Consider the following 15,545-nt stretch of genomic DNA (forward strand, 5'->3'; position numbering starts at 1 on the left):
GAGTCTAAATGTTTGTGCTTATCACTGCCATGTTTAAATGTTGGAGTGTGTGAGTAGAGGTTTGTACATTATAGAAATTGTTACGCCTATGAACACCAATGCCTATATCCCCACAAAGAGAGTGTGTGTGTGTGTGTGTGTGTGTGTGTGAGAGTGAGAGATATGACCCCTTTCAGGGAATAGTTCACCCAAGAATGAAAACTCATAATTTATTCTCCCTAATATCATTCCAAACCTGTATGATTTTTTTTATTTTTTTATTTTTAGGTAGACTATCCCTTTAACTGTTATCATGGGCTTACACAGAGCCAAACTTGACTTCTCTGTGTCTTTATCTCATGTCAATTCTTTGTCCTTGTCAGTCATATATGTCCCTATAGCAGATGTCTTGTTCATATTAGCGTGAGCGCTAACGCATCACTTAGATCATATCCTCACTGGGCACCGACTTCCTGTCATTCACTAATCCAATCACAGTGATAGACAGCGTCTCCTCCTGTGCCTTCATCTGTGTCCATAATCCTGTTTACATGAAGGACGCCAACCAGGACAACCAGCCCAAGTCGAACTGCAGCCTACAAATAGTGTCACAGGGTTCATGAGGTTTTCATAGTGTCTGGATCTTTCCCAGAAAGACGCACTGTGTGCTTTTATTGCCTTTATAACCTAATAATCTGTATTTGATTTCATTTTTGAGAAAAAAATAATGTGATTGCTCACAAGCTAGTCAAAACGCCTTCCCATCACCTTTTTTTCCTCTCTTTTTTATTTCCACCTAGGCATTCTGAAGTGTTGCGAGTGAAATATTCATCCCTGAAACCTTCAGCACTGTCTCAGCTTGATTTTTTTTTAAATTGAATAATGTCTTGAAATTCAAATAAATCCGTGTCCGTCCAGTCATAGACACGTTTCTTTTTTTTTTTTTCTCCCCACTTGGAGAAGTGTTATTGTCCGTTAGAGGACTACCTACCGCTTCTTTGGTCTCAACTCGTGGCATGTGTCCCTATCGCTACGGTAACAGGCATGCGGTGCCGCAGTGGGGTCGCTGAGATAATTAAAGGTCAATTAGTAGCGAAGAGAGCCAGGTCGGTGCTAATGAGACACGCTACAGGAAGAGAGAGCTGCGGGAATCTGGGATACGTAGTCACATATAAGCAGCCATTAGGGTGGAAAGACACACACACTTGATGTAAGCAAAATGTTTGAAAATAAGGACAGTTTCAGAAATTTATCACAATAAATAAGAGGTTGGAAGTTTTGAGTTATCCCAGTGACACCTTGACTCACATCCCATTTACCAAAAAGATTAATTCACTGATTGATTTTTAAGGGCACTTTCTGCAGGTTACATCATAAAGGAACTATGTGTATCATTTTATGTTGAATTAACTGATTTGTTCAATTAAAATATTTGTTTAAAAGCATTTATTCATCCATGAACTCAATAGCAAAAGACCTTAGTCAGGATTTGGAATTTAATTGAATTTCTATTTTACACAGATGAAAAACGAGGCTGTGAGGGATATGTGCTGTATAATGGTCCTAGATCACATTTAGTTTTCACAACTCAAAACTTTACAGAGATTTCGTGTACTGAAAGTCTGTTTGAAAGCTGTTTTGTCAGCTGAACAATCAGTATGTTGTTAAACAACAATACAATCCATTGAACACATTGTACTTCTATCCCTTACAGCCTTGTTCACATTGCAAAATGTATGCATACATATACAAGCCAAAAACACAGAGGAACAGAATAGACAATCACAGAGGTATCCATCAGGGGGGAAAAAAAAATCTACAGAAATGTTTGCCTGTCCCACAGAAAGAGGGCAGTATTGGTGTTTCTAAAAACAGGTGTGTCATTTGGCTCCCCTGCAGTGATTGACAGTCAATGACCTCAGCAAAAGAGTCCCAGAGAGAGAGAACGAGCGAGCAGATCTGTTCTCACCCGTCTCTATCATGAAATATTCACACTAACGGGCTAACAGGATGGATACGACTAATTATATTGACAGTCCCCGCAGATACAGGTGCTGTCAGTAGAAAAGGTCAATTTGCATGTCTTCCCACAAAACGTATATGGGATTTCATTTGTGACCATTGTGCACTGTGCGAGAGTGTGTGATTGGATTTGTGGCTTTGTGTTCAATTTGCGCTCAGATATATTGTTTGTGAAATGAATGCTGTTTGACATCAGTGTCCAGTCTTGGTCTGTGTTAAGGGGATGGTTCACACAAAAATGGAAATTCTGTCATTAATTACCCTCATGTCATTCCAAACCATAAAACATAAAAGAAGATATTCTGAAAAATGTTCATGCTGCTTTTTGTGAAAGCGTACAGTGACCAGAAATGTCCACAAAAATGTCAACAAATCTATTTGCTATGAATACCAAATACTGTTTTCTACTCATTTCAAATTAGAATACTATCTCAACAGCCATTTATATCACACTTTTAAGCAAAGCTTTTAAAAACTCCTCGCTCACGGCACATATTTTATATATTATATATATTTTATATTACCAATATTTTAACGATTCATAAAAGAGCAATCACCGTCTGGCCATCAGAAATTTCAGGATGGAGATCCCTTTAAGACATTAAGTCATTTTTACTCAGAGTCCTTCTTTGAAACGCCTCTCGCACAACTGTTTCAGTCATGCAAGTGCAGCTCCTATCTCTTTGAATGGGAAAACATTAAATTCTCCAAAGCTGTTCACCAAGCTTAAGATTAAATTTCATTTTTGAAATCACCAATGAAATCTGATAACAACTGTCTCATAAATCAACTGTCTCATTTTTCAGGCTAGATCAGCCAATGTGACCGTTTCTATAGCGACCTCAGCATCATGACAGCTGCAGTGACACGATGACTTTACCAGTTGGTGATTAGCACTTATTCCACTTTCTCCCATTCATAGTAATACAAGTGCACCGTCTTTGTATGTACAACGTGAGTACATATTAGCACTGTTTGTTGTTTGCTTTTACCATCTGATAGAGCGCTTAGACCCGAAAACAGTGACACGTGACATATCAGATTTAACAAGCGGTTAGTGATGGGTCGCACATGAACTGTCCTTTCAATTTTTAATGACTCTTTTATATGACTTGGGCGTATCAAGTTGTCTCAGAGAGTGATTCATTCATCATCATTTTGTGACCATGCATATGTACCATCCTTTCGTTTGTGACTTAGGAAGTGAAATAATGACTTTGTCTCCTGTATACGAAATAGAAATGATTAGTTCGCCTCTTGAGTCTTCTGGTCTGAGTCATTCATTCTTATGCCACATGACAGACGCATAGGCTACGTACAGGAAACGGGATCACAAGCGTGACTATCATATTTAACTGTGACCCTGATGTGTTAGGTCCTGCTTTAAAGGTCCCGTTCTTCGTGATCCCATGTTTCAAACTTTAGTTAGTGTGTAATGTTGCTGTTAGAGCATAAATAATATCTGTAAAATTATAAAGCTCAAAGTTCAATGCCAAGCGAGATATTTTATTTAACAGAAGTCGACTACAGTGAACGGCTCGTTTGGACTACATCCCTCTACTTCCTTCTTTAGTGATGTCACTAGAACCGTTTTTTGACTAACCTCCGCCCACAGGAATGCTTCCTCAACTCTACTGGCTAACGTTACTTGCACACTTCTTATAACTTAGCCTACTGTGTTTACTCAGCTCTTACGGTGATTTTCTGAAGTAAAACTGACGCTTCATCTTTTGTGTGATGTACAATAAACTTTATTAAACTCATCAGTACATGTTTGATCATCATTCGGACCTGGTCCGAAACAGCAGACTTGTAGGCTATTAATAAATAATGGATACATACAAGCAGATGACAAATACATTATAATAACCGTAATTAAACTACTAAACTATACCTGTTTCATCTCTATACAGCACTCTGACTCTGTAGGCATTATTGTCCGACTCGAAATGAACACCGTTACTGAGAGTTTCTGATATTATCATCATTCCGTGAGATGAATTTGTCCTGAGAGACTGAGCGCGAGCTCATGAAGCTCCGCCCCCTGGGTCGTCCAGCAGCAGCTCATTTGCATTTAAAGGGCACACACTAAAACAGTGCGTTTTTCTGAGCCCCAAAAAATGTCAATTTAAACATGCTATAAAAAAATTATCTGTTGGGTATTTTGAGCTGAAACTTCACATACACACTCTGGGGACATCAGAGACTTATTTTACATCTTGTGAAAAGGGGCATAATACGGGACCTTTAAGACGTAAAGCTAAAGTCAAAAAAGCTTCCAGACTATTTGTCTGCCACGTGACAAAAGAATGAATGACTCAGACAAGAAGACACAGTTGAGTGGTAAATTAATCATTCTTAAGTAGACGTGTTGGGGAAATTTTGGCTATTGTAAATGTAACATTTTGATTATTTTTAATAACTCTGCTCAAATGAATAAATGGCTTCAAGATTTAAGATTAGTTCATTTTGCTGTCCCAAGTCCCAAGTCAGCAAAATTATCCGTTCTTCTTTATCACTAATACACTAAATTAGTATTGTGAAACTAGTTAAACAGGTTTCTATTGACATGAGGGTGAGTAAATGACAGAATTTTCATTTTTGAGTGAACTGTCCCTTTTATGATTTATCACAAACACACACAGCTATAAGCATCCTAACCTTGACACAGCTCTCACTGCCAAAGGCTAAAGGATTTCATTCTGCTGATGCTTTTTCATGTTGTTTTCTATTGAATCTACTAAAGTGTTGTGGGCAGGCATTCGGGGAAAAAAAATCGAACTGTCAGGTCTTTCTTTCTTTCTTTCTTTCTTTCTTTCTTTCTTTCTTTCTTTCTTTCTTTCTTTCTTTCTTTCTTTCTTTCTTTCTTTCTTTCTTTCTTTCTTTCTTTCTTTCTTTCTTTCTTGCATATTGGTTTATCGGTTTTCTCTTCCTCTTTCTCTCCTTCTCTGTCACTCTCTGTACGCTGTAATGTTCTGGTCGTGTCTTTGTGTTTTGGTATACGTCCTGACATATGTATGTATGTATGTATGTATGTATGTACGTCACTTTGTATGTGGTGGTCGTGTATGGTTGTATTTACGTGTTTGTGATTGTGACCGTTGGGGTGTTGTGCGTATGTGCGTTCGATGGATAGGTTATTCGTCTCGACGAGCCATGCTGCAGCAGTTACACGGAGTCAGTATGTACTCTCACGATGAGCATCACATCACCGCCTACTCCTGGAGCGAGAGAGGTAAGGAGGGGCTTAATGAGGGTCACAAGGACCTCTCACCCTGTAGCGTCCTGTCTTACTTCGTCCCGTCCTGTGGCACATAGTCGCTTGGTCAGAACCCCTCTTTCGTCACGTTCAGTGATGTTCACCTAGTTCTTCATCTTCAGGTTTGGATTTGCACCGTAGCTTCTAGCAGCTGAACATTATAATGATGTCTGCTTTGTGTTTCACACTGCTGTGTTGTCAAGCTTGAAGTTGTCTGTCCATCCCACGCACTGTGACATCTCCAAGACACGGATTAAATCTAGTCCTGGACTATGTGTGACAAACAGTTAACCGTGCTGTTCAGTCCAAGGCGAGGTTTAACCTGTATCAGGGAAACTGTTTCTGTATGTCAATGTCTAAGGAGGTCTTATGATTCTGCAGACGTGTCAGTATTATCAATCATTAATGTTGTCATCAATGTAGAGGTGAATCTTGTGAGGTCATTCTTAAATTACTTTCTGTGATTGAAACAATTTAAAGGGAGGGATAAGTTAGTGTACGCGGAACATTAAGGTGTGCTATCATGACCATGATGCTTCATTGGCATGTGACAGACAAAAGGGAGAAAGTGGACCTTCCCCATAACACAGAAGGGACATTCTCAAGAAACAGTGCAAGTTTGTTTGGTGTGCATTTATGTATTCATTCAAACCTTATTCTATTAATCCATTTACTATTACTAACCTTAAGCATGTTTTTGCCAACCATTGAATATGGTTAGTTTAAATGCAAAGATCTTAAATAATGGTCTTAACTAGCAAATATCATTGTAATATAATATGTGTATATGTAACATAACAAAGAGGAATGTCCTGTTTAAAGAAAAGAATAGTCCAATGGTAAACATTATTCATTTATTTATATTCCATCCAAGAAATTAATCTTTTAAATAATATTCAGTAACATGTTCAAGTACCATGTTAATTTACTCATAGTTGTAAGTCACAGGGACACATGTAGCAAATAAACAACACCATTTCCTAAGAATGTCCCTGGAGCAGAAGTTTAGAAATGGAGTAATATTGTGTTTTAGAGGCCATTGTGATATACGATAAATGTAATGTTAAAATGTTGTAATTTATAGCTTATACCACAGTCTTTTGGCTGTTTTCTGTTATAGCTTACAAACATGTTCACAAATGAGCCTTCCATCACTACACACAAAAACCCATGTTCTGACATTGACAAATGTCTGTCAGCATTTTATGTTTTTGCTTTTATGTTATGTAAACACAATACAGTTTTTTTTTTCTACAGGACAAACAAGATTCTCAATTTAACACACCACACAAATTCTAATATAAGATTTTCTGTGTTATTGCAATGCATGACATAATACATCAAGTCAAGATAGTGAATATCACATAAGATATGACAACAATATGATATACATTGTATTGCAAGAAAAATCTTTTTTGCCTGGGTTTTTTCCATGACATTTTTCAGTGTAAGATAATGCGAGTTTAAATACTTGAGTGAAGTGTAAATCAAGCAGAAACACTTTTATGTGTGAGCTTGGCAATATGAATATACAGTGGATATGAACTTGGAAGTAATTCAAGGTCAAATAGATGGTAAAGATGTCGAATGGGTTTTAAATTGTGAGCGTGTGTTCTGTGTTATCTGTGTATATAAATTAAATCTGTGACGTGCCTGATTATGTGAAAATGAGAATTTTAAGATGTGTTCACTCAATATAGATATGTATGTGCCACACTGTCCTGTGTGTACATTATTTATTGTTTTACTTTTTCAATAACAAATCTTAAAAACAAGAAAAAGTTGTGTTTGCAACTGTGCATCTGTATCACTTTATAACTCAATTTCTGGTTGATCTGGATTAAATGTAATTGTGAACGCACATGTGGAGTGACTCCACTTTCACAGCATAAGGATTCTCTCCTATCTTTTCCCTTTTTCTTTTATCTTTTCACTCTCTACTATTCTTTAGAATTTTTCCACTTATCCATCTGTCTGTCTTCTATCCTGACATTTATTTTCTCTCCTACCCTCTCTTTCTGTCTCCCCTTCTCCATCCTTTCTCAGAGAGTCGAGAAAACTCATTCAGCCGTTCCCGGAGCTCTAGCGTTTCCAGCATAGACAGGGAGACTAAAGAGGCCGTAACCACCCTGCAGTTTATGGAGTCGTATGGGCGTAAATCAGACTCCCTGCCCACACCATGCCTGTGGGTGGGCACAAGTCTGGGCCTGGTGCTTATCATCCCAATGTCCATCCCTATGGATGAGCAGGAACGTCAGGAAGACCCCGTTACTGTGGCCCCCACTGGTATCTCTTGATTTCTTCCTTCTCTGATTCTTGAATGCCTCTGAATGCAACATTCCTAAACAGTTTTCAACAGCCAGGTTCCGGAAGTAAAGACTCCATTCATTTTCTCCTTAGGGAATTTGATTTTTGATAACTTATAAACCTTTAAAGAAAGAGCTCCGAGGTTGTTATTCGCTGGTACATTTTTGTTGAAGCCATCTGTTTGCATTACTTGTTTTTAAAATAATCGTGATTAATCGAATTTCTGGTGAAAAACTGCCTGATGCTGTGCAGAAAATTCCACCAATCACAGGGTTGTCGTGAGCAAATCGTGCCAAAAGAGCAAAAGAGCAGGGAATGTCCACTCCCATGAAGCACCACAAATGACATATTCAATTCGGTCTCCTTATGCTCTCAAAGTACTTAAATATCACAAATTTTCAAATAGTTTTTTGCCTTGAATAAATGCAACATTTTAAATGTTGTGATTCAACTCATAAAGTCCCCATGAACATTTAAAGTCCCCATGAACATTTAAAGTCCCCATTTAAAGTCCCCATGAACATTTAAAGTCCCCATGAACCGGAAGTTGCAACCGACTTATTTGTTGTGAGTATAAGTGAAACCCAAGCCATCAAACTAACATTATTAGAGAAGGAACACCATTCTAGAGCGGAAGATCATAGATTCCAGATTTTGATTAAAGATTACCATTACAAACTAATTTTGTCTGTTTATTAATTTGCACGGATTAATTGTTCACCACAAGACTAGTAATGTGCGCTTACAAAGTACAAAGTAGATAGGGTCAATTTCGATTTCATGACGACTTGAACAACGACTTTTTAAATCCCTATGGGAAAAATGAATGGAAAAAATATTTTCGGAACCAACACCAGTGAAAAAGTGGCCGTGCATTAATGCACTATATTATCATGTTTTTGTTCTCTTCCCTCTCAGGCACAGTATTAATGCTGAAAGGCTCCATTCTGCGGTTTAGTTTCCTTGATTGTGGGGGCGCTCTTATCCACAGTCCCTACGAGGTTTGGCGGGACCAACAAGCCCCAGGTGACCCAGATCGACCCCGCAAGCGGAAACTGGTCAACTTCTCGCCCTCGTCTTCTCAAGAGGCCAGTGGAGACTGTCACTTAGCCGTGGTGTGTTCGGAGAGGCAGGCAAAGGTCTTCCTGATGCCCACCCAGGCCTGTTTATATGTACACAACATCACAGAGTCATCCTTCGTGCTGCGGGCCGACGTGGTGTCGGCTTGTAACAGCGTTTGTCTGGCCTGCTTCTGTGCCAACGGACACATCATGACTTTGAGGTTTGCTTTCACTTTTTTTGTGTCTCAAATTTGGAAATTGTGGTGTAGCTAGTAGAGCTCAGGGCTGGTAACCAGAAGGTTGCTGGATCTAGTCCCTCAAGCAAAGTACTACAATTTTAAATTTCTAATATCTTAATTGGTGATCAAATATTGACACTAAAACAGAAATGTCTGTCCATAATTGACAGAATCTTTCAAATTGAATTGATATTAAGCTCTATTGCTTATGGGGAAATTAAAATAAAATAGAATTAATTAAAAAAATATAGAAAATAAATTATTATTGTTGGTTATATTATATCCATTATTGTATTATTGTTTTTACAAAAGTGTAAAGGCCTATTGTAATTGACAATTATTATTACTATTAATATAATTATTAAAACTGAATGGAAGCTCTATTGACTGTATCCATGGCATGGGCAGTAGGGGGAATATAGAATTAATTTTAAAATTAAAATAGTACATAAAAAGTATTATTATATCCATTTTTCCACCCCTTTTATGACCATGTAAATCCTGTATGGTCAGTTTACATCTAAAATCTAACCACAGAGATTACAGTGATAATGCAAACTGTTTTTGTTCATCCACTCATTTCTGTACAGAATAATTAAGATAAGTGCATTAGCTAGAAATATGAGCTTTTAAACCCTACGGAACGCCTTTCTATTGTAAGTGCATTATTGTAAACACAACATTTTCTTGTTTTCACAAACTGAGGGTTGAGTAAAAATGTCTGTGTTAATCCACAGAATTTGACAGTTTCCGTCGATAGAGCTTAATTCATATTTAGCCTGCAACATTCCGGCTCAAAACCTTTTGGTATTGATTTTCAGTTTAATCCAGTTTACAGAAACCAGCTCAATCCTTCAATAAACTTCAAACCTCAAGACAGAACAGCTGCACTGTGCTTTTGGTGGCTTCATATTAAATCCTGCCTTCAGTGCAATGTGATATTTTAGGCATGAATTTCTTCATTCTTCACTATAAATTTGAGTTTTCACTGTCATTTCCGATACAAAGGATATTGGAATGCAGTTTCCAAGTTTGTTATCTTATATGTGTGTATGTTTTGCAGCCTTCCTAGTTTACGACCTCTGCTAGACGTCAACTACCTGCCGCTAACGGACATGCGCATTGCCAGAACGTTCTGTTTCACCAACGGAGGGCAGGCGCTGTATCTGTGCTCCCCCACAGAGATACAGAGAATCACTTACAGCCAGGAGATGTGTGACAACCTACAGGTGGCTGTGCCTTAGTGTGTGTGTGTGTGTGTGTGTGTGCGTGCGTGCATACTGATGGTGGCTATTGAAGTGAAATGTCATGCTTGTCATGGATGCTTTGAGCTCTGCTGAGCTGAGCCCTGCTGCATCTCGGCTGTAATTTCTGCCACACAGGTTGTCATTCTGTCCTTTCTCTCCCTCTGTCGTTCCCTCTCTGTCTAGTTAGGATGGAAATAGCATAATGCCATACTATTCTTTCTATTTCTGCAGTATGTACAATGTGCACATTTTCTGTATGCATAGAATGTTCGAAACTGCAATATACATTACTGTTAAAAAGTTTGGGGTCCGTAGGATTTGTATGTTTTTGAAAGAAGTCTCTTACGCTCACCATAAAGTACAAACTGTAATATTGTGAAATACTGTACACATTTAAAATAATGGTTTACTGTTTTAATATTTAGTTTTAAATGTAATGCATTCCTTTGGTGCAATTTTCTGCATCAATACTCCAGTCTACAGTGTCACATGATCCTTCAGAAAACATTCTAATATGCTGATTTGGTGCTCAAGAAACATTTCTTATAATAAGGCCTATGCATGATGAAAACTGTTGTGGTGCTTAATATTTTAGTGGATATATTTTTGTCAGGATGTATAGAATGAATAGAATAGATTAGAATAGAAAAGATGAATAGAATAGAATTGATGAATAGAAAGTTCAAAAGAACAGCATTCATTTGAAATATACATCTTTTGTAACGGAAATGTTTTTTTACTGTCACTTTTGATCAATTAAATGCATCCTTGCTGAATAAAATATTCATTTATTTATTTATTTAAATAATAATAATAAAAAAATGAACTGACCCTAAATTTTTTTAACATTAGTGTATGTATCCCACAATGCAATGGAATTGCATTTCAAATGCGATATTGATCTCCTTCCTACCACATTGTTTATTAAAATGAAGTTTTATTTAGCCCAAATTAGAAGAAAAAAAAAGCATTCTACTGTTTAAAATAGTTTATTATTGCATAAAACATTTTTCACATACTATGTTTCTTTATAACTGTCTATGTCAAACACACAAGAGAAAGAGAGAGAGAGGTTTTTCTTGTCAAAACTTTCCATTTTAAATAGTGAAATGTGTAACTGTACTGACATCTGCTGGTGGGTTTTTTAACTGATTGTGCTGCCATTGCTTTTGTTGCTGTATTTGATATGATTTTTCTTTATTCAACACTTTGATTTACTATTCTTGATTTATTGCAGGAGATGTTAGGGGAGCTCTTTACACCCATCGAGACCCCTGAGGCACAGAACCGTGGCTTTCTCAAGGGCTTTTTTGGCGGCAACGCCCAAACCTTCGACAGAGAGGAGCTGTGTAAGTGGAGTTATTTATCATTTCTGTGTGTGTGTGTGTGTGTGTGTGTGTGTGAGCAATCAAATTCTCATAGATCCAGACCCACGGATCCATAGATCACATAAAGTCTGGTTCACATTTGAGCTCAGAACTGCCCACTTGAGACCATGAGATTGACAATGTGAACCGTTTTAATCTGAAAACTCTTCTAAAAAGTTTTAATCTGTAAATCAGACATCTCTGTTACTCTCTTACCACTACCCCTTGTTTTAGTGTTATTTTACTATTATTTATATACTATTATGGTTTTATTAATATTTTGAATTAGCTTTTTATCTTTATATTTTCAGTTTTTATTTTGATTTTTTTGTAATTTCGCTTAAAAAATAAAATAAAATAAATTTCTATACCGCTTTATTTAAAATAAATAAATAAATAAATAATTATACCCTTTTGAAAATAAAGGTTTCAAAAAGGATAGAAGAATACCATGGAAGAACCTTTTTTTTTAGTTCCCCAAAGAACCTTTCAGTGAACAGTTCCTTAAAGAACACGATTTTTTCATGGTGTGAAGAACATTTTGATAATCCAAAGAACCTTTTTTCACTATAAATAACCTTTTGTTTAATGGAAAGGATCCATGTATTTTATAAATTCTTCATGGAACAGTCAATGCCAATAAAAACCTTTATTTTAAAGAGTGTAGTTTTAGTTAAAGGAGAGCTCCGGTCAATTTTAACATTGAGCTCATTTTTTTGTAAATTTTTTTGTAAATTTTTTTTTGTAAATTTGGAGTGCTGTCAGTACAGAGTACAGTCACAGTACAGTCCACAGTAATCGATTGTCGAGTTCGGGCGCATGATCGTACGTACTAAACCTATGCGCGTGAACTCAACAATCGACTACTGTGGACTTCAACCGCAAACAGGATGTAAATACAGGTATGTGCGCTGGCTGAAATAACATCATTTTTATTCATATCTTGCACATCTACTGCAGTCAGATTCACCGCGTGTTGACTCTGAAGGAATCACTCACATGACCTGTGCACCTGTAATGACACATCAAGGATGTTAAGAGGCTAAAAGCAGGTTTAAAACTTGCCCCATTGAAGTCAACAGGGTGCAAATTTTAAAAAGAGGATAACACGGTGTAGGCAACACCGATTTTTGTCATTGTTCTCTGTATTGACAGCACTCCAAATTTACAAAAAAATGAGCTCAATGTTAAAATTGACCAGAGTTCTCCTTTAACAATAACAACCTTGCTTTTTTTTCCCTTCGTCCCTCTGGTTCTGTAGTTGGCGAGGCATCGGCGGGTAAGGGGTCCCGCAGCCTGGCACAGCACATCCCAGGACAGGGTGGAATGGAGGGCATGAAGGCAGCAGCAGGCGGGGTGGTGGGGGAACTGGCCCGAGCTCGTATCGCCCTGGACGAGAGAGGACAGAGGCTGGGGGAGCTGGAGGAGAGGACCGCTCTGATGATGACCAGCGCCGAAACCTTCTCTAAACACGCTCACGAGGTATGTAGGAGAGCGAGAGAATGAGAAAACAGAAATATAAATACAAATAAATCCTCATGTGCTTATTCAAACTCTTTGTTTTCCCTTTTTTCCCTCCACAGATGATGCTGAAATGCAAAGACAAGAAGTGGTATCAGTTTTAGAGGGTCCTCGAGGAGGGCGCACTCTTGTGTACTACTCTGGTACTTGGACTTTCACTCTTTAAAAGAGAGAGAGCGAGCGAGCGAGACGGATGGACCGAGAGACTTAAGGGCTGTTCAGCTTCTCTTCTGTCTGTGTACAGGATTGTCTTACTCTGATTGGTTAAAAAGGCGAAGGCCAGATTACAATACGATGGACTTGTACCATTACCGTTTATGAGGAAGTGGGGTTCCATACCCGTGTTGTAAATCAGACGTCATCTTAATTTATGTACAGGGCTTGATCGGGGTCTCCTCACTCACAAGAAGCAAATTGGCTCACGCCGTGTAGATACTCGTAAAGTTACGAAATCAACAAGAGTGCATGAAACAAAATGGATGACCTATAAAAACGTAAAACTGCCATATTAAAAAGCAGCATGTTACTTTAAAAAACAAAAGGGAAATAAAAGATAAACAAACTTTTATTTAATAACCTAAGCCAATAATATAAACTATGACAAAAAACTTTATATTTTTTGAAATAGCAAACAAATATATATAAACAAGAAATGTATACCTGCATTGCTATGAGGCCAAAATATTTCGTTTTTTTGGTAACGCCATACTGTTTCTTTCAGCGATGTATATTTTCAGAATATTTACCACTGTCTTGTCATATACGACACCAATTTATCCACTCTCGTACTGCTCGTACTCGACTCAGTTGGCCACAACCACGACGTTCAGTCACAAACGCAAACTTTTTCCGTTTTCTTCGCTGCTAGCTCGCAAAAAGCACCACTACCAACTTTTTAATCCGTCTCCAAAAGGTACTTCACCCTCTCCTAGAGACGTATGACGTGACATGGTTTTAGAAGTGCGAGTAGTAAAATGTATTTGGCGCCACGTGACGAGTGTGTGTCTGTGAGGTCCTTTTCGAGCGTGTTTCTCATATGTAATACTTAACGTGCCATATTCTAGATGGGTGAAGTATCTTTAACTGTAAACTAGCGATGAATTAATTTGTCTGTGGTTGATATTCTGGGCTCTTACATGTAGATAAGACAAGCCAGCCAAACTCAGACAGAAGGGTTGGCTCTTCATGCGTGTCTGTGAAAGTATAAATACGGTTTGATTTGTTTTCTAATTCGTCATGATGTTCGTTTTACTTTAAAAGACCAATTTCAGCTGGCCTGTTATTTAGTTTCTAGTCTTTTTGGTTGCCTCGGGGCATGTGTAACGAAGATTGTGCGTTGTTTTTTACCTCGCTGAGGACAACGAGTGAATGACCTGTTTTCTCTGCCAAAGTTTGAATGCATCGTGGAGAGATTTACTTCACATTCCAGTACAAGGGACAACTTTTGTTCATTTTCTTCTTTTTTCCCCATTCAATATGACGTCAAAACGATGTTTTCTACCTTACTACTGTAGTGTCAGACGATTGTTAGCTTGTGTCTTCTGGTTGTCACTCGACTGTTGAAATGGTGTTTAGACTGATCAGTGGGCGCTACTATGTTTTTTGAATATGTGTCTGGAAAGATCAAACCGAGCGAGTCGCCCCGCGGTTCGCGCGTGAATTATAGTGTTACATGTAAGCAAAATCTTCCAGAATCGTATTTGAGACTCATGTTGTGTTTCTATGATTGTTCTCTGATGACCTCTGACCTTCTAGTGCTTTACTGTAACAATCTCAGCATATCTTCCATAGTCCATGCCTCTGCCCATTTAGCTTTGTATATACAAGCTGCTAGTCAGTAACGTAAATGTTGTGCATTGAAATACAAACTCAAGGCTCATGAGAATACACATCGTCAACCGTTAGACAAACTTGGGCTCTTACGCAATATTACCTTTTTCTTTATACTACTTTTACGTTCAAATAATAGCTCACAATTAAAGAAGGAAGACATTGCATGTGTGGAGATTTGGACTCAAGAAGACACTCAAGACTCTTAAGATGCCAAAATCATGTAAAGATGGTCTCTGCTGAAGAAACCTGTTGGTTTTATTTCATGTTCACCATTATATTTGTTTCAACTGATTCTCCAATGATTCCTCTTCAGTGTCGAAATAAGTTAAAACTGACTCTCACTGACAGGGTGTTTTGTTTGTATGTTCTCAGTTTTTATATGAAAATGTACAGTTCAACCTAGAGGAGAGCGACATGGTCATTGAACTAAATTGTGATTTGGATATTCCTCTGTGAATGTCGTACCTGTTTAAAGATGGTACCGTGTCTGATATTCTGACTGAAGTTCTGTAGGTCTAAATGTAGTTTCCTCCACCCCAACACCTGGTCCTCTGATACCTTCAGAGAAGGCAGCAACGTCGGTCTTGTTTAAATGGATAATGCCACCTTTCGTTCTTATCGATATTCTAGTAGTGTTATAGAGGTTATTGAAAATAAAATGGAAATAATGTTGATGCAAATCAAAATGAAATAAACATTTATTGATGTAC

At 37.8% G+C, this 15,545-nt stretch overlaps 1 protein-coding gene across 10 annotated transcripts in view; it reads left to right on the top strand.

Annotated features, from left to right (window-relative positions):
* stxbp5l (syntaxin binding protein 5L) overlaps positions 1 to 15,545 on the top strand; it is a 135,158-nt gene extending 119,613 nt beyond the window's left edge. For 6 of the 10 annotated variants that reach the window (XM_079881592.1, XM_079881594.1, XM_079881597.1 and 3 more), the window contains 7 exons: positions 5,138 to 5,236; positions 7,307 to 7,546; positions 8,486 to 8,849; positions 9,931 to 10,096; positions 11,352 to 11,463; positions 12,743 to 12,963; positions 13,065 to 15,545. In XM_079881592.1, the coding sequence (XP_079737718.1) occupies positions 5,138 to 5,236; positions 7,307 to 7,546; positions 8,486 to 8,849; positions 9,931 to 10,096; positions 11,352 to 11,463; positions 12,743 to 12,963; positions 13,065 to 13,106 (1,244 nt within the window). In that variant the 3' untranslated portion in view covers positions 13,107 to 15,545. The remainder of the gene's footprint in view (positions 1 to 5,137; positions 5,237 to 7,306; positions 7,547 to 8,485; positions 8,850 to 9,930; positions 10,097 to 11,351; positions 11,464 to 12,742; positions 12,964 to 13,064) is intronic. The other 4 variants (XM_079881596.1, XM_079881600.1, XM_079881598.1 and 1 more) reach the window with 1 other exon arrangement.

The sequence above is a fragment of the Squalius cephalus genome, assembly GCF_949319135.1.
Source record: "Squalius cephalus genome assembly, chromosome: 9".
Lineage (NCBI taxonomy): Eukaryota > Metazoa > Chordata > Actinopteri > Cypriniformes > Leuciscidae > Squalius > Squalius cephalus.